This window comes from Cardiocondyla obscurior, linkage group LG08, assembly GCF_019399895.1.
Source record: "Cardiocondyla obscurior isolate alpha-2009 linkage group LG08, Cobs3.1, whole genome shotgun sequence".
Lineage (NCBI taxonomy): Eukaryota > Metazoa > Arthropoda > Insecta > Hymenoptera > Formicidae > Cardiocondyla > Cardiocondyla obscurior.
The window spans coordinates 2,250,230-2,273,170 of record NC_091871.1 but is presented as its reverse complement, the minus strand read 5'-3'; the positions used below and the strand labels follow the sequence as shown (position 1 = coordinate 2,273,170).

The 22,941-nt window shown below is 36.6% G+C and overlaps 9 protein-coding genes across 10 annotated transcripts; 4 read left to right on the top strand and 5 right to left on the bottom strand.

Annotated features, from left to right (window-relative positions):
- Positions 1–65: 65 nt before the first annotated feature.
- Usp20-33 (Ubiquitin specific protease 20/33) lies at positions 66–6,449 on the bottom strand. The gene is made up of 4 exons (XM_070660175.1): positions 5,578–6,449; positions 3,545–5,311; positions 3,203–3,468; positions 66–3,053 (listed from the first exon to the last, which is right to left on the bottom strand). The coding sequence occupies exons 1-4, from the start codon at positions 5,994–5,996 to the stop codon at positions 2,749–2,751; spliced, it is 2,757 nt and encodes a 918-aa protein (XP_070516276.1). The 5' UTR covers positions 5,997–6,449; the 3' UTR covers positions 66–2,748.
- Positions 6,450–6,451: 2 nt separating this feature from the next.
- Positions 6,452–8,886, top strand: Eif2alpha (eukaryotic translation initiation factor 2 subunit alpha). Of its 2 annotated transcripts, none has more exons than XM_070660186.1 (6): positions 6,452–6,589; positions 7,280–7,523; positions 7,599–7,830; positions 7,909–8,141; positions 8,222–8,337; positions 8,425–8,886. In XM_070660186.1, the coding sequence occupies exons 2-6, from the start codon at positions 7,286–7,288 to the stop codon at positions 8,647–8,649; spliced, it is 1,044 nt and encodes a 347-aa protein (XP_070516287.1). In that variant the 5' UTR covers positions 6,452–6,589; positions 7,280–7,285; the 3' UTR covers positions 8,650–8,886. The 2 variants fall into 2 exon arrangements, with proteins under 2 accessions (XP_070516287.1, XP_070516286.1); XM_070660185.1 differs by lacking the exon at positions 6,452–6,589 and adding an exon at positions 6,716–7,062.
- A 185-nt stretch (positions 8,887–9,071) lies between these two features.
- Rps20 (ribosomal protein S20) lies at positions 9,072–10,038 on the bottom strand. Its single transcript, XM_070660198.1, is given in 3 exon segments — positions 9,072–9,376; positions 9,500–9,605; positions 9,874–10,038. Coding segments are annotated over 3 exon segments (513 nt in total). The 5' UTR covers positions 10,024–10,038; the 3' UTR covers positions 9,072–9,119.
- A 51-nt stretch (positions 10,039–10,089) lies between these two features.
- On the top strand, positions 10,090–12,261 carry Eaf6 (chromatin modification-related protein EAF6/MEAF6). The gene is made up of 4 exons (XM_070660197.1): positions 10,090–10,294; positions 10,585–10,788; positions 10,997–11,033; positions 11,803–12,261. Exons 1-4 carry the CDS (start codon positions 10,223–10,225, stop codon positions 12,138–12,140), a joined length of 651 nt encoding a protein of 216 aa, XP_070516298.1. The 5' UTR covers positions 10,090–10,222; the 3' UTR covers positions 12,141–12,261.
- Positions 12,262–12,998: 737 nt separating this feature from the next.
- On the bottom strand, positions 12,999–14,561 carry LOC139104615 (cuticle protein 8). The gene is made up of 4 exons (XM_070660195.1): positions 14,430–14,561; positions 13,899–13,951; positions 13,469–13,793; positions 12,999–13,271 (listed from the first exon to the last, which is right to left on the bottom strand). The coding sequence occupies exons 1-4, from the start codon at positions 14,559–14,561 to the stop codon at positions 12,999–13,001; spliced, it is 783 nt and encodes a 260-aa protein (XP_070516296.1).
- Bonsai (small ribosomal subunit protein uS15m) lies at positions 14,378–16,328 on the bottom strand. The gene is made up of 4 exons (XM_070660192.1): positions 15,900–16,328; positions 15,685–15,818; positions 15,399–15,594; positions 14,378–15,269 (listed from the first exon to the last, which is right to left on the bottom strand). The coding sequence occupies exons 1-4, from the start codon at positions 16,136–16,138 to the stop codon at positions 15,020–15,022; spliced, it is 819 nt and encodes a 272-aa protein (XP_070516293.1). The 5' UTR covers positions 16,139–16,328; the 3' UTR covers positions 14,378–15,019.
- A 110-nt stretch (positions 16,329–16,438) lies between these two features.
- On the top strand, positions 16,439–18,881 carry Uqcr-c2 (Ubiquinol-cytochrome c reductase core protein 2). The gene is made up of 7 exons (XM_070660183.1): positions 16,439–16,599; positions 16,963–17,102; positions 17,186–17,377; positions 17,469–17,685; positions 17,771–18,202; positions 18,289–18,510; positions 18,655–18,881. Exons 1-7 carry the CDS (start codon positions 16,555–16,557, stop codon positions 18,739–18,741), a joined length of 1,335 nt encoding a protein of 444 aa, XP_070516284.1. The 5' UTR covers positions 16,439–16,554; the 3' UTR covers positions 18,742–18,881.
- Positions 18,882–19,128: 247 nt separating this feature from the next.
- On the bottom strand, positions 19,129–21,217 carry Rpn3 (regulatory particle non-ATPase 3). The gene has a single exon (XM_070660181.1). The coding sequence runs from the start codon at positions 21,027–21,029 to the stop codon at positions 19,515–19,517; it is 1,515 nt and encodes a 504-aa protein (XP_070516282.1). The 5' UTR covers positions 21,030–21,217; the 3' UTR covers positions 19,129–19,514.
- Positions 21,218–21,282: 65 nt separating this feature from the next.
- On the top strand, positions 21,283–22,929 carry Tex (THO complex 3 homolog tex). Its single transcript, XM_070660188.1, has 2 exons — positions 21,283–21,523; positions 21,806–22,929. The coding sequence occupies exons 1-2, from the start codon at positions 21,344–21,346 to the stop codon at positions 22,586–22,588; spliced, it is 963 nt and encodes a 320-aa protein (XP_070516289.1). The 5' UTR covers positions 21,283–21,343; the 3' UTR covers positions 22,589–22,929.
- The last annotated feature ends 12 nt before the right edge of the window (positions 22,930–22,941 follow it).

Genomic DNA, 22,941 nt, shown 5'->3' with positions numbered 1-22,941 from the left:
CCAGGAGTCTAATGTTAGACAACGGGATTCCGGGTTGATATCGCAACGACAGAGATAATGCCGTCTTGGAAAGAAACGCTTGGATTACTTTATTCAGATTATTATTATTATTATCATTAACCACATAAACTTGTATCAAATAGAAGTAGATTAAACATCAAGAACTTGGTGCTTTTAATTAAATTTACGGAATGAAACATTGCAATTATCGTGCAGCATTATTACGGAAGGAATCTTTTGTAATATTGTGATTCGAGGTTCAAAATGTTGCCCCAATTAATCGCGATTTAACTAATTTGGTAAGTTTGCGAATTTCTAACTTGTACGTTTTTATTTTGTTTTATACACATCTTTTTTTTTTTAATAAGCCAGAGTGAATTGATGTGTTGTGTAAAACAATAAATTTCAGTCATAAAAAATTAATTAGGACACTTTAGATTACAGAGAAGCGTTATACCTGCTTAGAAATGTAACAGTCCGAATATTTTAATAAAGAAACCAACTTATTTATTGTTCACATAACGCATTTCGCTCTGAATAATGTTTACAGATAATTGGCCTTAACAATTTTTTTTAACCGCGTTCCTGCGAGCGGAACTCGCATTACATTGCGTTGCTTTTTTTTTTTGATTTTTTTTCTTTTTTTTAACTTTCTCACAACATGAAATTGTGGTATTAAAATGAACAAAGATAAATGTTCTGAATAACAAGATAGAATTCACGAAATGTACAACTAAGCTACACGACAGACTACCCGTAATTCATGATTCTTTTCATTTCTCACGAGTATAAAATAATTAAACTACGCAATTAATAGCCTATGACGATTGGCGATAGAACACGCTTCTTAAGTACTAGATGAAAAGAGAGAAATAATGTGTGCACATCCAATACAAAATGTCCAAGTATTTATAATCGCTGAAAGCTTACATTATATTAATGCCGAATATTTTTATTAAGCTTTTAAATTAACGTAGTGCTTTATGATCTTCATGGAAAACGTAGCCGAGTCATTAAATAACTGTGATATTATTTAATTGCTTAAGCATTTTGTTACGAGAAATTATGAGGCTCCAAATACTTATCACAAAATATACATAAAGAATATATATTATAATTTAACATATTTACGCACACTAATATTCGATACTCTAAATTAAAAAATCAAATATTATATTACAAACAATAATAATTCTCCCCTTTTCATACAAACATATTACCAACACCCTGTTCGATAAAATACTTGAACATTATGTCACAACTTCACCAGAAGAGGCAAAATTGTAAAGATAAAATAAAATTTCAGTTACGCTTAATGGCACGTGAAAAACTAATTTGTCTGAATGCATAAAAAAAATCTACAACGATTTATCTTTTAGATGTCACAATTTAATTGCGGCTGTAGAGAATAAGAACCTTAAGAAGCAAGTTTCGTCGCTTAAACAAATCATTGTCAAAATTCAAGTCTTGGTGTTTGAAAACGAAAGAAATTGACAAATCGTACGCCACGAGAAATTCGCGCTGACTTTGTGAATATTATGAAAAACACGTGTACAGGGATTAAATTAATCAATTTATTAAATATCAATTTTTTTTTTCGTTCAAGAGCAAAACTTAAAAGGATCGTCGAGGATCTTTGTATCATCGTGTTCGACCTCCTTATCGCTGAATCGTTTTAACTGATTATATTCTTTTTTAATTTTAAATAAAATCTGATCTAAATAAAATCAAATCGAAAAAAATCTGTCAGTCTTCTACATCTTTCATTTTTCTTTCCAAATAAAAAATTATCACTGGCAAAGAAAAAATAACGATGTAGTTTCGAAGGAAAAAAAAAAGAAAAAAAAAAAAAAGAAGAAAGAAATTTTTCATATTAATGTGCAGGAATGATGACACACACGCACACGCTGGCAAATATACAGACATCGAAAATACGAGATAGAACTATCGAAACCGCACGATGTTACGGCCTAGACTTTGGGCGAAAAAAATATATGAACTAAGATTTGTATTTAAATAATGTAGTCCTCTATAGCAAAACTTCTTTTTGTACTATAACTACGTTTCCCATCATATACAATATTTCCATCGATAAAAATGTACGATAAAATTCCACGCCTTTGAACGAGCACAATCGTGACGTTACAGCGTCAAAGCAATAGACTTAAAACAATCAATGTCATTTTATTTTCCAAACCGATGATTTGGAAATAAAAGAAAAACGTATTATACGTCTGCGAATACGATGTTGCTTCGTAGTTTTTTTTTTCATAGCAAACTAAGAGACGAGGATCTCGTCCTCGGTTTGTTTAAGCGAGATTAATATGTTGTGACAAAATATAAATGCCATCAAGATATATTATGTTACATATTACGATAAAGCGCAGTTATTCAATCATGTACTCGTAGTTCTTTCTTGTGATTCGATCGTTTAGATTTAGCATATAACACACAATTTTGATTTTATAAATTTCGTACAAAACTCGCTACCGGTATAAAAGTATCGGATTGTCTTTACATCAAATCACAAAATGACAGTGATTGTTTTATCTCCGAAAGTAAAGAAATAGTCCGTAAATATCCGATAAGGAAATGCCAAGTCGCACTCGAGTGGAGCGTAAAATTTGGAAAGCGTGGAATTTCGAAAGTATAATAATTTGATTACTTAAAAAGTAAATTCAAAGAAAATCAATGGAAATGTTCGTCGTAGTGAACGAGGCTGCGAAATTTTAATTCGCACGCGTTTACTTACTCGCTCACATCCCTCTGTGTCTGATGGGAGTCGCTGCTTGAAATTAGGCTCTCGATTGCACTGTCCTGTTGTGAAATTGTTTCCGAGCTCCTGGTTGTACAAAGTTTGTTGGACTTAGCTTCTATGCGATTGCACTTAAGATTCGGATCCATCAAATTTGGATTCGACGCGGAATGTATAGAAACGTTAGGCTGAGCGGGCACCGGCCGTTGACACGAGTGCAGCATTAGCTCTGGTCCACCCCCATACGTAGTTAGGAAGAACTGCCACAGTTCTTCAGGAATTTGACCATAATCCGAGCCTGCAAAAAAATCACGTAAAGAAAGAAAAAAATGTGAGAGAGAAAAAAAAAAACTTTTTCGTAATCTGATAACTCAATTAAAAATTATAATTTTAAATTCAATTATCGATTTAAAAGAAAATTATTTATTAAGATGATAAAATACTTACCAACTTTAAGACTATTTTGCCCATTTTTATTTACAACGATGGAATTGTTATCGATTGGTCCTGGTGGCTGCGTCTCTTTACCTCGAACGAAACTCTGCCACTGTCTTAGCCATGCCATAGCTAACGCGTAAATGGCCGTAGGATTGTCGGTGTTCAATCGTTGAAATAGTTCCATCTCGTATTGCCTACGCTTTTGCAAAGATTCGTACTTTTCTTCACAAGTTGGGCACTCGTACAGATGTGTGCAGGCCGGGCCTCCTCCAAATCTAAAAAAAATTAATTAAAATTAAAATTAAAATTAAAATTATATAAATATGCAGATAATAAAAAACAGAAACTTACGCATTGTACAGGTATTCCCAAACTGTTTGTGGTATAGGCATGCTAATTTTATCAACAAATTGCGCTCTAACAGGGATCACTCCTCCGTGCGGGCACAAAAAGTCAGAGTTATCGATTGGACCGGGTTCGGAAAACGTGTTGAAGCGGTTGATCCATTGTCGAGACACAAAGAAGTTCAGATCGGAAACCTCGCGAGATGATATCTCCATTAGCTCCATGGTTTTATCACGCAATTGCAATATCTCCGGTGACCATTTTTTATAAAACAACACATACGCCTCGCAATGTTTTACCGTTTCCGGCGACACTTCGGTGACGCATTGGTCATCGAACTCGTACCACTTGTTGGCGATAGGATTCAACGCGTAACAGGTATAATGGCCACCACCGGCTGTACCATGGTGGCAAATAACCGATATTAAATTGTAAGTTGTAACCTTAGACACGCACTCCTTGTGCAAGTAGGGTCTCATATCGAGACCTTCGAGAGGAAAAGATACATAATTGGCAATCTTCGAGCTGAACATTAATTCATGGCGAAATCTTTTCAAATGTATGCACAATATCTCAGGCAATTCCAAAACTTTAGAAAACTTAATGCCATTGCGCAATTTATTGCATTTTTCGCAGCTATACATGTTGTCACCTTTGAGCTCGTCAGCGCTAAAAAATGCTGATAAGCAGTCATGCAAACTGACCACTGGTCCCCAGAACCATGAGCGCATCCATTGGAGGAACCATGACAGCCAGCCTGACTGATTAGTCACATAGACTACATCCGAACATGGTCCAGCTTTTTGTGGTGTCAATGATCCTTGATGTAGCATGTCGATGTGATCTCTACTTGGAATTGGCAAGGACAAATCTTGAAAAGTCTCCACTCGAGTGGAAATCCTATCGCATGTCAAGCATTGCACACTACTCAAGAGCTTTCCATCGAACGTATCGCTGATAATGCTACGTGTTTTTATCTGTTTTTTGGTGCGGTGTTTAGCTGGCGAATTCTGCGGCGAACGTTGTGGTGGCGCGAATGGCAATGTCGGCTCAACGTTTGACTTCTTCATGCTTCTATTAGTAAATTTGTTTCTTACTTTTTCCGTCTGCGAGACACGAGAGTATCGTCTCTTTGTACCACGTTCACCTTCGTCACTCAAGGAACTCTGCTCGCTTACGCCCGAGTCACAGGTCTCATATTCGGCGTCAGACTGACTAGAGGCGTTGCCGTCAATTTCGGTCTCATCTTCGTCCTCCGAAGACTGGTCTCCTAGTCCTTTAAGTCGTAACTGAATATCTCTGTCATCTTCTATGTGCTCTTTTAATTCCTCGTGTAATTGATCCATGAAACACCTAAGAAATTCTTGTGTGTCGTGTTGGTGATATCCTCTAAACATCGGATGAACCGTTCTGATACCCGAAAGAATACCGTGTGGTACAACATATCCTCTAGTTTTTTTATTCCACATATCTCGAATAAGATTTAAATAATTTAAACTCAACCCAGGTTTCCTGTCTTTCGACATATAACTGACCATATGGCCGCAATCCAAAAAAAACTGAGTTAAGGGAGACACATTGGATAAGGCTTGTAATGCTGCATTCATGTAACATGTATTGCCGATGTTTTGTAAGCCTACTAAACCTCTCGGCTTTCCAGAGAAATCTTTGCTTTCATCTGAATCTGTACTATCAGGAGAATCCCCAGATCGTTCATTGAATGAATTACCTTTCTCTGAATTAATTCTATTTATCGACCAATCTCCATAAAACCTGTTAACAAAACATTTTTTTTTTTTTTAGAGAACTATAGCTCTAAATTTAACTCATAATTAAAATATATCGTAATTAATTAAAATATATCGTAATTAATTAAAATATATCGTAATTAATTAAAATATATCGTAATTAATTAAAATATATCGTATTTAATTAAAATAAAGCTTGTTTCACAATGTATAAACAAACTGACTGATTTAAATTTAACATTAGTTTGTTTTAAAGTAAAAATGCTTAAAAAATACATAAGTGAACTTTACTTGTCAAGCATTAGCCGATCCAAACCGTCCAGCTTAGACTCAATGCTGCCGGGAGCATCCCCAGCAAACTTACTGCCCATGGTCTTGAACTCTATTTGCGTCGGTGACAACGGAGGCGATGGTACATGTTTGGCAATGGCTTCACACTTACAGGAGTAGCACCAAATTCTGTTAGTGGACAGATTCATATGGGCGCAGTGCGTCGGAAAGTTCTGATTGTGAATTGTGCTGTGGTCAAGGTGCGTTTCCGCGCAGCCGACCCAACGGCAGTCAGGAAACAGACAGAGCCAGAGATTCGGTCCCGGAGTGTCGCAGTCGCTGCACTTCGCAAAGCGCTCTTCCCGGACCATCACCGCCTCGATGAAGGCGAGATCGCCGCGGTTGGCCAAATGTGGGCAGTTTCTTACGACTAACGGCATTTTTTCTTTTTTTTTTTTTTTTCAGGACGATGGACCGATGTTCTTCGTCGTTACCAGCAACAGTGTCGACGCTCTTTTCGGTTGCTCCACTCGCTTTCGTGTACGGCTACCCGAGATACCCGTTCGCGCCTACTAGCGCCTACCAGCGCCTACGCGCACCTCGTTACGATGCATGCCACTGACGATGTCATGCTGTTGCCGCAGTTGTTGATCATCATCGTCACAACTGCCACCGCTGCCTCTAACCTGATCGTGACATATCGTCGTGATCAACGATGTCTCGGGGCTCGGGTCTCGCGCACGAAAGCGATTGTCATTGGCGACAGTATCATACATATATCCTGTGTAAACGAACTTTAAGGCCCGTTCAGACGAAGTCAAGCCGACGACAGTTCCAACAAAACTCGTTTACAAGATGAGCCGCCACTCTCGCAACCGGAAAACGCCGTGCTGGATCGCACATGCACGCTGGCCGATCAACAATCAATTAATCCGACTTTGAGGTTACACACAATTTTTATGTACGGTCGAGAATGGCGAATTAGAGCTCATACAAAAGTAGCAGGATCTTTTAAATTGTTTTATTAAAAAAGGTACTTATAAATTTATCTGGTAAGACCGCCATGTTGCTTTGATTCTTTTTAGTCTATCAGGGTGCGTTGAAACTTGTTGTCGATTAGAGGTTGAGCTAGTAGTATTCGACGATAAGTGAGACATCTCATTTATTAATAGTACATTTTAATTCAAGTCTAGTCAGACGATTTGTTTTACTTCTGACTCGTAGAGAATACTTTTAATTTTCTCGGAAATTGAGAACTTTGTTTTATTATTCATCCTTATCGCGGTCTTTCCGTCGTTCTTTAGAAACGAAAATTACGCACCTGTAAAAAACAAGTGTAAAAAGTGTAAATGAAAGAACAGATCAATGAACCACGCTGGGCGACGTCTTTTCGTAAAAGGGATAATTTAAGTCGACGAGTTACGCGTGGCTTTTTACAATCCTAAATTCAACCCATTCGTATCAATAAAAGGAGGACTTATCTTTTGTGCGGGAATAATTGCTTAGGTAACGATCGGAATAATATTGTTCCTTTTATCAGCTTTTTAAGATACTAACCTATAACTTAATCTATCACTTACATTTCTTTTGTAAACGTCCCGGCTGAGAGAAAGTATTTTTTACGATGTTAAACTACACCAATTTTTTTTATTAATTATCATTTCCCACGTTACGAGGATATCGTATTCGATATCACCGTATGTACGATCACGTGTGTTTTCAGTGAAACATGGTGCTGTCGTGTCGATTTTACAAGGAAAAGTATCCGGAGGTCGAGGATGTGGTAATGGTGAATGTACGTAGTATAGCCGAGATGGGCGCTTACGTGCATTTATTAGAATATAACAACATTGAAGGCATGATCCTGCTCTCTGAACTCTCTAGGCGACGTATTAGGTCTATTAACAAACTTATCCGAGTAGGCAAAACCGAGCCGGTTGTCGTTATTCGTGTAGATAAGGAAAAAGGTAATCCTAGGTTTTTTATTGTTGGTTTATATAATCAACTCGTTTGTCACAAAAGATATAAATTACTGATTTTAGGTTATATTGATCTAAGCAAACGTCGTGTATCCGCCGAGGATGTTGAGAAATGTACAGAAAGATATGCAAAGGCTAAAGCTGTTAATTCGATTTTAAGACATGTGGCAGAACTTTTACATTATGACAACGATGATCAGCTTGAAGAGCTTTATCAGAAGACAGCCTGGCACTTTGAGGAAAAATACAAGAAACAAAAGGCATCTGCTTATGATTTTTTCAAGCAATCAGTATTGTAAGTAAAATTCAATTTTAAACGCGAGGTATATTTTATTATGTCTGGAGACACATTTACGAAAGCGAACGCTTTTAGGGATCCCTCCATTTTAGCAGAATGTGGTCTAGATGAGCACACAAAAGAAGTATTGTTAAACAATATCAAGCGAAAACTCACTTCACAAGCGGTTAAAATTAGAGCAGATGTGGAAGTAGCATGTTACGGCTACGAAGGGATCGATGCTGTAAAGACTGCATTGAAGGCTGGCTTGGCTCTTTCCACTGATGAACTACCCATAAAAATTAATTTAATTGCTCCTCCATTATACGGTATATTTTATATTATTATTCCGGTCAATTTCGTCACACACACGTAATCATAATTCTGTATTTTATATAATTATTTTAAGTTATGACAACGTCTACTCCCGAAAAACAAGACGGCTTAAAGGCGTTAAGTGACGCCATTGAAGTCATCCAGAGTAAAATAACGTCGCTCGGTGGTGTATTTAATGTTCAAATGGCAGTAAGTTTTATGGATAAAATCATTCATTTTATTTATTCATACTCGTAATAAACTGTTTGCCTTTTTTTTTTTTTTTTGTGATATTAGCCAAAAGTTGTTACCGCGACGGATGAAGCGGAATTGGCACGACAAATGGAACGAGCGGAACTTGAAAACGCAGAGGTTGCTGGCGATGACGAGGATGAAATCGAAGGAATGGAAGGCGATTTTAGCGGCGGTGAAAGTTCCGAACGAAATAGTAAAGGCATCGAACAGAATGGCAAACTTATCGATCAGGACGATAAAGAAGATGTATCTGAAGAAGAGAATTGAATATATATATATATATACATATATATATTTGTGAAAATAATAAAAGTATATATTCGAGTAAATGACAGATATTCGCATGTGTTTTTCAATCGCAGCTAGAATTCAATAAAATGTTCTGCTGCCTTGGTGAACACACCACGTTTTTTCAATACGAGAATAAAAGGTGTAAAAAATCAATGTAATTTATAAAAATGAAATTTTCTACTGACATAATATACAATAAACGATTTAAAGGCAGATATTTTCATTTTTGATAAAAGGACTTTAAATATTCTTTCAACTGTCTTTTTATGATATATTAAACATTAATTATTTGTGGTACGCTTTTTAATTGAAAAAAAGTTATTTCTATCAAAATAAGTTTTGGTTTCAATTGTATTAAAATTAATTAAACGGGAATTCATAAATGTATTAAACATGTCTCAAATTTTTATATATTTTTATTAAAACCCATGTTTTAATTACATTTTTTATTCATTAGCAATCGTCACTTCCACCTCTACACCAGGTTCGATAGAGATGCTTGTGATTTGTTTCACAATCTCCGACGGCGAATACAAATCGATCACTCTCTTATGGATTCGCATCTGAAAGCGATCCCAAGTTTTTGAGCCCTCACCACAGGGTGTTTTGCGAGTTGTTATTCGCAAAATCTTTGTTGGCATGCGAACAGGTCCTTTGACTTTCAATTTTTGCTTCTTAGCTCCATTTATTAATTCCGCGCATACTAAAACAGCCAATAGTAAAATGGTAAGTAATTTATTATATAAAAATTGTAAAAATTATATAAATTAACGCTCCAATGTTCACTGGAAGTACCAAAAACTCGGTATTCACATCAAATATATACCTTTCTCGAGGGAGCGCACGTTACGCGACGTGAGGGTGATTCTAATTCGATGTATTGGAGTGACTTCTTGTCCTGGTTTCTCAGGATTGTCTACCTTTGTCGTAGCCTAAAAAATTAAAGTAAAATATTAATTTTTTTTCAAACGCCATACGTTTTATAAAAAATGTTTGTGATGTATCAATAATAGTTTCATGTCGTCCTTGTGAATTCTTTACAAGTATACGTTGAATAAATGCTTATTCGTATATAAGAATCTACGGTTTGGCGCTCTAACCTAAAGTAATCTTTAATTCGACGCGATATACGCGACGCGCGTGTATTATCGTTATTAAATAAATCTTAGACTACTTATTGATGTTGCGGGAAGCACTTACCATAGTTTATTCCTCGTACTGGTCGAGATAACCAATTTGTACTGAGTAAAACTGATCAGCGCTGAACCAGTGCGACCAAATGTTCCACGTGCACAACAAGAGAGAGAGATCAGAGCATTCAGTGCTTGTCAGCCATTTCTTTCCGACCATCTCCGGCACCGTTCGTGAATATGCGCAAATGGCTTTTACGCAAGTTTATTTCTCGTTCCGTTTGCGACTGCGTAAATCGAGATAGTTGTGTATACTGGCGATCTGGAGGCATTGTATATCGTCGAGCTGATTTCGTTTTCTATTTCTTTAATACTATTAATGTTCTAATCATTGTAATTGTTCTTCACTAATTAAAAAGATGTCCACGAAATCACCAGTGGATTTACGATCGGAGTTGGCAGAATTAGTGAAACGTAAAGCCGAAATCGCGGTGAGCAACCACGTACAAATTTTTACAAATACATCGTGATACTTATTTATTTTACACATCAATGCGTTTATATTTTCTTAATGGAAAATTCTTAATATGTTTTAATTGCTATACTTCAAATATAAATAATGAACAGTTGATTTGGATGTCTGCTTGTTTGCGTGTGTGCGTGTTTTGTGTACAGTTAATCGGTTTGCGAGGTTATGGTGAAATAAATCACGAGTAATTTTTAAAGAGAAAAGTAATTTACTAATTAAAACTTTTGTCAGTGACAGTTTTTCTTTTTGCAGGAAACATTAGCTAACTTGGAACGTCAGATATATGCTTTTGAGGGAAGTTATTTAGAGGATACTCAATTGTATGGAAATATAATAAGAGGTTGGGATAGGTATTTAGCAAGTAACAAAAATACAAATAGTAAAGCTGATAAACGTAACAGGAAATTTAAAGAAGCTGAGAGATTATTTTCCAAATCGTCCATTACATCTATGGCAGTAAGTAGACAAAATTGTATTACTTAATGACACTATTTTATGTGCATTTTATTATATGTTTGTACATTATTTTACAGCTTATGATATTTAATTGTATTTTATTTTGGTCTTGACTTACTTTTTGCATGTATTTTATAATTTATATTCCCATACACTGTCAGAATTATATATTCTCATTAATTTAATCTACCCTTTTTTTATATTACAGGCAGTTAGTGGACTTGTTGAAAATACACAAGAAAAAAGTAAGGACCTCAATGGATATTCGTGATTATATTTATTTCAATTCATAATAGAGCTATCTTTGTATTTTGTATATTTTTCTTTATTATTCTTTTTTTCTGTAGAAATAATAGTGTTTTAAATTTTACAAGTATGTTTAGTAGTTACATTTAATTAAAATTATTCCCTTATATTGTGTTATTGTAATACTGTGATACAAATAGAATATATTTACATTCTGATTTTCTGACGTGGGCTACTCGTGTCTAAAAGAACAAGACTATTATTAGAGTTAACGTCTAATGTTGCAGCAAAAATTAATATTTATAATATACAAATTGTGATAATTACGTTACATTTATTTACGAATATTAAATATTGCTGTTAAATTTTAGAGTGTAACATTGATTAAAGTTAGTTTAATATTTAAATAAAATTTAAGTCCAATATATGCTTAGTACTATACTATAAATGATAATTTACGATAACTTACGATAATAGTCTTTTTTTTTTTTTTTTTTTTTCTTTTATTTTCCTCTTAATATCATTTCTTCTATTTTTATGTAAGTAATGTAACACCGCATGTGTACGTAGTAGTGCTTTAAAGGAATGTTGCAATTAGTTTCTTGCAAATATCGCACAAGCATAATATTCTTTTGTAGTGTAATTAATTACGCTGAAAATGAATCTGCATATCTTTATCTGCGATCGATATCTATTTTCTACTGCTTGCTTTCTCTTCATTTGTATGCAAGTCATTTTATAGCGTTAATATGAGATCCCTACTTCCAGTTGAACGATACAGCGAATCAGAGTCTCAAATTGGAAACAGTGGCAGCGAGGACAATTGCAATTTTGCCAATTCGAATGCGATTCCTTCCTGTAATAACAAAGAGGCTAGTGGGAAGAATCATACTTCCATACAAACCGGGCATGTCCAAAATAGTGGCGCTCTTAATAACTCGGACAATGCTACGATTCAATTTACAAATGGATCGATGTCGAATGGAAATTTAGAACACATTAACACACCTATCAAAGAATGTCACAGTAACAGTAAGGACTCGAATAAAAATAAATCTGGGAATAGCGCGAAAAAGAATAGCAATAAAAGAGCTAGGAATAGATAGAAACTTGAATAACACGTATTAACTTGTTCTTTCTTTCTTTTAGCGATGGACATTCTGTTTGTCATTTATAAATTCTTTTCATTTATGATCTTAACATTTGACGTTTGCTAATCTGAAATTATATAATTAGCAATAGATATTCATTTTTCTATGCAATAAAAAAAATTTTTTATTTTAACATAAAATTATATGATTAATTTTACATATTTTACCTCCTAATCTAATAGTTTAATTTTACACACTGTATGTACATGCATGTATATGTATGCATGTGGGTACTTTTCCTCCTTACAGCGTATATGTATACGACTATAATATCGAGCGTAGCTAGTACACAGTCCTTAATTAAGTAAATTTTGCAGTTTCAACGTTTTATTTTAACACGGTTAATTTTGTAGAAAAAATTTTTTTTATTTTGTGAAAAAAAAGAAGTAAAAGTATTAAGTAGAATATGCATTTGTGGCGAATGCTTACGCGTAAATTAATAAGTCTAAAATAATATATATTTTATTCTTCTGTGCATTTCGTATATGCGTACGTCTGCGCACCTGTAAATATGTATGTAAACGTTTATGACTGAAGCAATTAACGTAGCGATTGTAGTATATGTAATTTGATACACCTAAACACACGCATATACTTTTTAAATAATAAAATAATTTATTTAACAAAATGTGTCGGTTTAAATTAAGTATCAATATTTAATTTTTATCAACAATAACGTAAGATGTAATTATCAAACAAATATAGATATCAAAATGTTACCGAATTACAAAATGTATTTAACGTATGTATATATATATATATGTATTATCTATAAGGAAAAGTAACTACTTACAATGCATCGTACTAACGCTATTAAATTTTACGCTTAGCAAATGTACCAACGGGTACGAATGTTTTTACTTCAACTGCGGATTTTATGTTTTTTGGAGGCTCACTTCTAGTAACAACCGCATTAAAGCCATTGCGATCATCCGCCGTATAAGAAACTGTACGAATAGCTCCATCCGCTTCGACTACCGAGTACTCGCCTTTAACTGTATCTCCATTTCGCTCTTCCCATGCTGATTTTGAGTCACCGGTATATCCATCGATCACGCCATAATTGAAAGAATACCTGGGGTATGCCTGAGATTAAAATAAAATATTAAAAATATTAAGAGACGCGAATGTTGTGTGTAAATTGTAGTCGCGAAAGAGTGGCCCCAATACACACGTTTGTTGGCCAAATGTTATCTTACTCGAATTTTAAATCGAACTTTGAAATTCGAGTTAAATAAAAATAGGCCAGATTTGGGGTTGCTCTTTTTTATCAATTATTTTACCGTGTATCGAATGTCTTTTTCCTGTATTTTTGGTTCTGTAGCCACGACAGCAGAAGCGGATTTGACAATGGGCGATGCAACGTATATCAAGGAAGACATTCTCGGTAAAGGTTTGTATAGCAAAGGCGATGACACTTTAACGTAGGTAGGTGGTTGCACGTCATTTGTTGAAGTCGTTGGTCCAGATCCAAATTCATCACTAATTTCGCCTGATGTGGGTTTCAACGCGCACGTAACAGCTGCTCCGAAGGCGTTCGACGACGCCGGGTCGAGAGGCGTGCATGAGAAGACATGCCTCAAATTTTCGGCTGGTTGAAAGAAATATCTGTCGCAAGTACAATACTCGTTGTAATTTTTCAACTAGCTTTTCACCATGTAAATTCTGATTTTTATACATTGTAAACTTTGTACAAAAACGTATTATATTTACCCTCGAGGAAGATTTGCACGACTACAGCTGAACGAGACGCAAAGAAGAAATATCTGAGAATAAAAAAAAAATCAATGATAAATTTTTGGATAGAGTAATCGCGCGTATACTGTTAGATACATTTGTATGTGTCGATTAATTTATATGTGTCGTTTCGTAAGAATATTCTTCCCTCATTTTTTATTTTATCTCGTAATCTTTCTAATAATTTGCATTAGAACCTGGATCTGTGAGATTTAGGTTCATATGCGGCCGAGCTTGTGACTCTGGAAATGAAGAAGGGGAAGATCTGAGGAAATAATCGTCGATTCTATTCCTTTCCCAAAGTTGTGCAATTTATCCATTGGATTAAGTCTACTTAAAATGTTATTCAGCGTTAAATTTTACATGTGATAACGAGACCCTTTTGTTTCCATTAATGTAATTTATTCACGCGTAATTTTTTTTTTTTTTTTTAAATAAATAACGTTGATGATAAATACGATAAATAATGTGATAGGAAAAATGTAATATAACATTTGCAATACTGACCGTACTACGGATGATTTCTTCGAATTGTTGTTTCCGCATCGTGAGAAACATCGTAATTAAAGCGGATGAATTTGATCGCGTATCACATAAACGAAGTTGAAGAATGATCCCGGAATGAAATGTCCCGCTCATGGAAGAAACTCAATATGCAGAGTTGCATCCTACGCGATGTGGCTCTTCTTTATACAGGATGTCAATATTCGCCTATCACGCTCATTCAGCCCGCGCTTCCTTGTTGTTCTCATGCATATAGATTTTAAATTTTTCCTCAATAATGATTGAGACTTTTACAAAGTAGAATCGGACTTTTTGTCTTCTTTCGGGAAGTTTTATCTACTCCCAAAAATTATTTACGTAGGTTTACGTAGGTTTAAGTCACCCTGTATGTACCGCGAACATTCACTTGCATTTTTTTTGGCCTATTGCGCTGCTGCGCCACGATGGGATTGCGTAATCCAGCCGATCTACTGTTGTAATGCATGTTGACTATCACACATAGAGACACGCGAACACACACCCATTCATACATATTATTAACAAATTAAATTTTTTTTATACTTATATTGTTTCAAAATTACAACTAATTTATATTACGTTTGATATTCGTTTGCTTTTTGCTTGGCGTATGCGATATCCTCTTCGCTTACGGATGGCTGCAACCCACATGCTAATTCTTCCTCTCTGATAAACATAAGCTTTTTCATCTTTTCTATATAAAAATCTTTTTGCAGTTGTTTCAGTTCTGTTTTGTAGGCATCCAATTTTTCTTGCACAAGTTCGTTGCAATGCTTTTCTGTTAATCGTTCTAAAGATGTTTCTCTATTAATTTTAAGTGGTAATCTAAAAAATATTTTGCAAAAAGGGACAATTAGATTTTTAATAATATACATAATTTGAGAAAACTATAGTGATATAATATACAAGTGCTGTAAAATTTAAGTATGTTATTTTATAAAAATATAAACTTACTCAGGAGTTGGCTTGTAAACAAGATTGAGTTTCTCCAAAACCCATTCAAAACGTCTGTAATCCTTTTCACGTAATAATTTCAGTATTTTCTTTCGCTTATCAATTGTTTCTAGCAATTTAATTCTTATTACTTTGTTTGTGGGCTGTTTTAATACATCTTTTTGTAATTGATATATATCACTGGTCATTTTGGCAACTAAAACACAAAAAATATCAGTCCATTAATTTTTTTCTACAATCTATAAATTTACGATTGATATTATTTATCATTGGAGTTGTACATTACTTTTAGCTTCTGATGATTTATCATCTAATTTATGCCTTTTTACCAATGCCATAATCTTCTCTCTTCTAATAATGGTTGTTTCCTTACGAGGTAGAAATTGCAGTGTAAACATCTTCTTCACTGTGTCATTAGCACTGATAAAAAATACACAAGCAAACATCATTTAGTAAAGCATTAAAATAAAATAAAACATGTGATTTAATTATATTACTTACTCTTTTAACTCAGATAATTCGTTATACGAATTGCCAAAGTTGGACGATTTGACGTCGATTTTTATCCCCTGATCGCCAGATCGTTCAGATGACCAATACGGGACTTTTTTTGGTTCTACCCAAGTAATTTTGTAATCGGCTATAGAAGTAGCGTACTTTCTCGATGGATTGCCACCGTTTTTCAACAAAATCGAAGCCATTCTCGCCATTTGTTTGTAACCATCTATCATTACGTTCATATTTCTCGTCTCCCTTCTTGTCTAATCTTTCTAATTACACAATAGTGGGATATTTCGAGTCTAACAACTAACAACTTATGAATAAAAATTAATAATTCCGTAGAGAGTTAGAGTGGTTAGAAACTTAGAATCGGGTCAGACCGTCAAACCAATTTCAGGGTGAGAGGTGGGAAACGCAATAACGCTGTCGATAAATACTTCGTCGTACTCATTTTATTTTATTTGCTGCTTGACCATGCGTTGTCAACTGTGATCGTCAATTAATTAAATCGGTCGGTATCTCTTCGTTTCGTGTGGCGCTGTGTCCGCCGTTTAGCCTTGTGGATCCTGTGTGAAATCGGAAAATTTCGGAGCGTGCCATAGTGCCTGCCTGTCTTGTCTACGCGTCGTGCTTCTGCGGAAAGTATCTGCGAGACATGGCCTGTTCCGCCGTACGCTCGCCCGTTCTTCGTAGTCCTACGGTACGACAAATCTGATAATAATTATGAGGAAAATTGTGCATCTTTTCACGTATCTTGATTCCACCTTGTTGCCCGCCATTGATTTTGTCGGTAGTACGAGTGTTATGTAAATCGTACATGTCGAGAAGTCGCAAAACAATTGAAGGTTTTTAAATCGAAACTTTTTGATTTGTCTTAGAAGCAATTGAACGACAAAAGATTTTCAATTTGACTTTCCATCCATGTTGCATCAGTTTTGCTCTCATTTCTCCGTTAGGAAAAAAATCCACAGCCACAAATTTTATACATATTACACTATAATATGTGTTTTATAATTAAAAGTATGTTTTAGATATCTTTTAATGCTTTTGATATTAATTTTAGGTAAGACACTATGCAGCTGCTGCAGCTGCTCAATGCTCCAATGTTGCAGCACCAGAGTTTCAGGTACTATCCAGCAATAAAGTGACAGTTGCTGCACTTGATAACAATAGTCCTATTGCTCAAGTATCGATTGTCTTCAGGTATAAAAATATTATTACAACTTAATAAACTGTACAACACTTTCTACACATTAATTTCTTTCCAAATTTTTTTTTGTAAACAGAGCTGGCTCGCGTAACGAAACATATGATACCCAAGGCACAGCACATCATATTAGAATTGCAGCAGGTCTGACTACATGCCGATCAAGCTACTTTGGAATTACTAGAAATATTCAGCAGCTTGGCGGAAATTTAATCGCTACTACCGATCGTGAAAGCATCGCATATACTTTACAAATTACAAGGAATAATCTGTAAGTAAATTCTTTATTTTAGAGAAATTAACGAAATAATAATAATTATTATATTTAATATATTTTTTTCCGTTTTTGTTTGTCATAAAAGAGGCAAAGCCTTGACTTTCCTAGAGGATGTCGCGACTCAACAAGCGTTCAAACCATGGGAAATTTCTGATCAGTTACCTAGGTTGCGCTACGAATTGTCCATGATACCGGAGACAACTCGCATTATGGAATTGTTGCACAAAGCAGCTTTTCGTACCGGACTAGGTTATTCTCTATATTCCCCAAAGAGACAACTTGGAAAAATTAATACAGAGACTGTACGTACGTGTTAATGTTTTATTCTTGTAGCATAAGAGTTAAAAAAAAAAGAAAAAAAAAGGTTACTTGATTTTTTCCGTATAGCTGCAGCATTTTGTCAATACTTGGTTCACCGGCCCTAAATGCGCGGTTGTAACAACGGGCGTTACCTTGTCAGACGCGACACAATTTGCTTCGAATTTAAAAATTGGCTCGAAAGATAACACTGTAGAAGCTGCCAAGTATCACGGTGGAGAACTTCGGAAGGAACGATCTTCGGAATTGTCCACTGTGGCGATAGCCCTTGAAGCTGCAGGATTGAACAAAGAGAAAGACGCTCTCGCTTATGCCGTGCTGCAGAGAGCGATCGGTTCTGGCCCTCGTGTAAAATGGGGTTCTAACGTGACTCCTCTACACAAAGCAGTCTCAGGAACGACGAGCCCCGACCAATTTGCTCTGTCAGCATTTAATGCTTCTTATAGCGATTCCGGACTATTTGGTTTTGTTTCGTCCTCAGTACCTAACGTCGCTGGTTCCGTAAGTTTTGTCGTTTAACAAATATCTCATTCTATAACTGGCGATAATTTTTAATATATTATAAATACGTGAGTTATACTTTATAGGTAATAAAAGCAGCTACTGAATATTTAAGATCACCTAAGCTTTCTGATGCCGATATTACACGTGGTAAAACAATGTTGAAAGCCGAAATATTATATGCCACGGATAATGAAACTGTATTATTGGAAAACATGGGACAGCAAGCAATTTTAAAAGGACGAGCGTTCAAGCCGTCCGATCTCGTTGCGGAAGTAGACAAAGTAACTGCATCTGAAGTTAAATCGGTACGCAATTTCATTTTTTAAATGTTTGTTTTTCTATTTTTCTCTCTCTTTTATCAATTTTTTAAATATTATTATGGCACTTAACTTCTATACAAGAAAAAGTTATGTATCTTAAACGCATGTTTTTTTTTTATTTTTTTTTAGGTGGCTGGAAACCTTGCTAATGGAAAATTGTCTATGGCTGCAATTGGTAACTTATCCAATGTTCCATATGTCGACGAGTTGAAGTAGATATGACAGTGATAATTTAGGCAGTATATCATTTACTGTGAGAGCTTTTTCGAACTCTGATTGTTTCATCTAGTTCCAGTACGTGGTAATTAAAATGTACTTGCGTTATTAATAATAAAAGAGGATATCGCTACAACATACATAGATAAATATTTGTTTTAATGTTAGTTCGTGCTTTAAATTTTTTTTCAAAATTAATTAATGTTTAAAAAAAAAAAAGAAAATGTATATATATCGACGCGTAATTTTCCTAGCGCGCCGACTAATTACAGCACTCCATAGATCGTCTGATCGCGAGCTCGCGACGGGCTTCCGTGACTCATTTTACTACAAACGAGAGGACGTAATTTAATCATGCATCCAAGGTAAAATAAAAAGCTGAAAATATAAAATTGATTAACATTAAAATATTTTTACTTCTGCTTTTACATTGTTAATTATGCGATCTAAAGAATTTAATTAAATTAATCGAAAATTATATATATATAAATATAAACAACATTATTTAGAAATTATTTTATTGAATCGGTGATATTGTTTAATTTTTGTATTACATATATTTGTAACTAAACTTGTGTTACTCATCTCTTAAGTTTTCATTATTAACATACGAATATGAAGGTGTAAATATCACACCTTTATTAGTTCTCGCCGTTCTATAGAAGTTTACAATTTAATTAATAATAGAAAAAGACGTATTAATTCTTGTAGAGCATATCTAAAGTGCCAAACTCTTCTGTTATTTTATTTGAGGTCTATGAACGTTATTATATTCAAGGGAAACCGTCGTCATCTTCTTCCGCCATCTCTTTAGCTAGCTCGAGATCCTGCTGTTCCCTTTCTCTGCGCTCTTCTGCAGATTCCAAGTCCTTTCCATAAGATTTAGGTGGGTAACGCATCGCTTTAACGCTTTGATTATGCAGGTCTAGACAGAAAGTAATTCTTTGATGAAAAGCTAATAGAGGTTCTTTAGTGCAATAAATATCCGAGGTTTCTTTGCTACGCATGTAGCCGTTCTCTGGATCCAAGGTTGCTTCGATCACTCCATCGCGGATCGCTTTCGCTACGATGAATTCTGCATCGACGCTGGAGTCAAGTCCCAATTTGCGAGCGATGTCGGTCGGTGATATACGCGAATAAGAGAGTCCAATAGAACGGATCGCAGTTTTAATGACATTGTGCCTCAATCGTAGAATGAGCGTGAACGTGTGATCTGCGCGGAACTGTGGCCCAAAATTTTCCAACACCTCGCCAAAGCGTTGCAGATTGCCCAAACGAACGGCCTGTGTTAGTTGGAAGTACGGGGCGAGAGCTCGTCGTAAAGCGGCTTGTCGAAAGATCTGTCTCTCGGGGATGTCACCGAGAAGAAGCTCCACAGCGACCGCTAGCTTCTGTACCGTCTGCCTGAATCCAACCGCCGTAGTCTGTGGTGCTTTACGCATCGCTTGCACCAGATATTTGTGGGCGGCCGAATATTCCAGCCTGGCAGCCTTTATCCTGCCGAGGTAATAGAGGAAGCGCGCCCACTCGTTGTTGCTGGCCGATTCAGGGAAAGTCGACTTGAGCACCAGCTTGTCAGCCTGATCGTAAAGGTTGTAATGTAGATAATTACGCAACAGGCAATTTATCAGCACCGCCTGGCCCTCAAAGTCGTTGCGCAGAGTCGCGGTACGTAGGCGTAGATGTAGAAAGCCGCGGATCTTGTCCAGCTGATCTGTCAACTCGTAAGCGCGCGAGTGGTAGAAGTAACACTTCGCGGCGATCAGGTCTATGGTCCTGCGGTTTTGAGCGCCGATCTTCTGGACCAGCTGCTCCGAGCACTGCACCGCTTCGTTGTACTTGCCGGTGTCGATCAATCGAATCAGCACTAGGAGGTGAATGTAGCCGTCGATCTCGGGTAGCAGGGATGACGAGGAGCTGCGAAACTTCTGGGTAACGGCCTGGCAGTCGTCCACGTCCATCGGCTCCTCAACCCAGGCGAGTAGGGCGTCGCGCTCGCTGGCGGACTTAGTGTAGAATCCGGTGACGAGGCCGCGTAGCACGACCGGGTTCAAACGACGCCGGGTGTTGGGCAAAGCGCGAAGGGCGCGGAGCACGAACCGTGGTTCCTTGTTCTGCACCGCCTTCTCGATCTGCCGCGTATGCTCGCGGATGTCGCACACGGTCTGCATATCGCTGTCCCTGCGCTCACCCGCGCCATCACCTTCGCCGTTCTGAGCGTCCGGTGCGCTCGCTGGAGTTACCTCGACGTCCATCGCCTCGACGTTCCTGCCGCTCGGCACGCCCATCCTTATAAACTCTCGCTTCGTTGAGTTTGACTTCGCCGACGGATCACCACCGTTCTTCAATAAACGCTCTTCGACAGCAGAACTACGGATAACCTCTTAGACTTTCATCCAGTTCATCCTCGTATTTGTGCAACTCATCTAGCGTTGTGCTCACCGTTGTCTTTCAGTTTCAGGTTAGAACGCCTGCGAGTCTATTGGTGTACTCGATCTGAGAACTGTAAGGACACTCTAGGGACTTCTGATGATGCGGGAGGTTACACTTTTTAACAATCGGCGCGAGTGTAAACCTCGAAGACGAGTGCAGAAGGGCAACGATGGCCGTTTCGCGCGTGGAAGAACTAATTAATTATTTCAAGTCGCACAATAAAATTCGAGAGCAGCAGAGCCACTCGGCGAAGGTTCACAGCGTAGGATGGAGCTGCGACGGCAAATACCTCGCCTCGGGTTCTTTCGACAAATCCGTTTGCATATTCTCGCTGTGCCCGGATCGTTTGGTGAGTAAACGTAACCTACAGTTCTCGCATGGAGCGTCCTGCTCCAAAATATGTTTCTTTAAAAAGAATTTTTATTCCCCTCTTTTGTGAGATAAGAGTTATCTCTTAAAAAATTTTTTATAACAACCGAGTAATGGTTTATTAAAAAAATTTTATTTTATTATTTATTTGTTCAGTTTTGCGTCTATTTGATTTTTTTTATATTCGTGTGATTCGATGTTAATGATATATTAAATTAATCAGATGTATTAGATACTCAGTGTGAGTTCTTTTTATATTCAGAAGCAAGAAACGACTTTTAGAGGACACAGCGGCAGCGTAGACCAGTTATGCTGGCACGCTTTTTCTCCCGAGTTACTATCTACAGCGAGTGGAGACAAGACGGTTCGCATTTGGGATACGAGGACGCAGAAATGCACAGCTAACATTAGCACCAGAGGGGAGAACATCAATATCTCATGGTCGCCGGACGGTAACACGATTGCTGTAGGGAACAAGGAGGATCTAGTCACATTCATCGACGCTCGTGTTATGAAAATACGCGCGGAGGAGCAGTTCAATTTTGAGGTGAACGAGATCTCGTGGAATAAGGATTCAGACACGTTTTACCTAACAAACGGCCAGGGCTGCGTACATATACTTAGCTATCCGGAACTAGAACTGTTACATGTGATCAAGGCACACCCTGGCACATGCATCTGCATCGAGTTCGATCCCACCGGCAGGTATTTTGCAATCGGATCCGCGGACGCGTTAGTCTCTTTATGGGATGCCGACGAGTTGTGTTGCCTGAGGACATTCTCGCGACTTGAATGGCCAGTAAGGACTATCTCCTTTTCATATGACGGCCAGCTCCTAGCAGCAGCCTCTGAAGACTTGGTTATAGACATTGGTGAGGTGCAGACGGGCGAGAAGATAGCTGACGTTCCCGTAGAAGCAGCGACATTCACTGTTGCGTGGCACCCAAAACAGTATCTCTTAGCTTATGCCTGTGACGATAAAGATTCTTATGACCGAAAACGCGACGCTGGTAGTTTAAAAGTATTCGGTTTTGCGAACGATTGAGTGATACTTTTTTATCTTTTATTTTACTGGTCTGGAAATATTGTTTGATATTTTATAAATGTAAAAAAAGTGATACAAATAAGTTCGCATTTCACAAACATTATTTTGAAATTAGGATTATAATGAGCGATGTTAAAAGTGAATTTTATTCGAAAGATTGAGAACAATTATAAAGTTATGAATGTAGAAAATAGAACTGTATGAATGTGAATGTGAAAGATAGACGATGTAAGGTGTACTTAAGCTGTAATGAAATGTGTGTGCGCTATTATAAACGAGTAAAAAAATATTTTGATATGACATAATATTAAGATTAAAAAAATACTATTAATATAAAAATATATTACATGCAT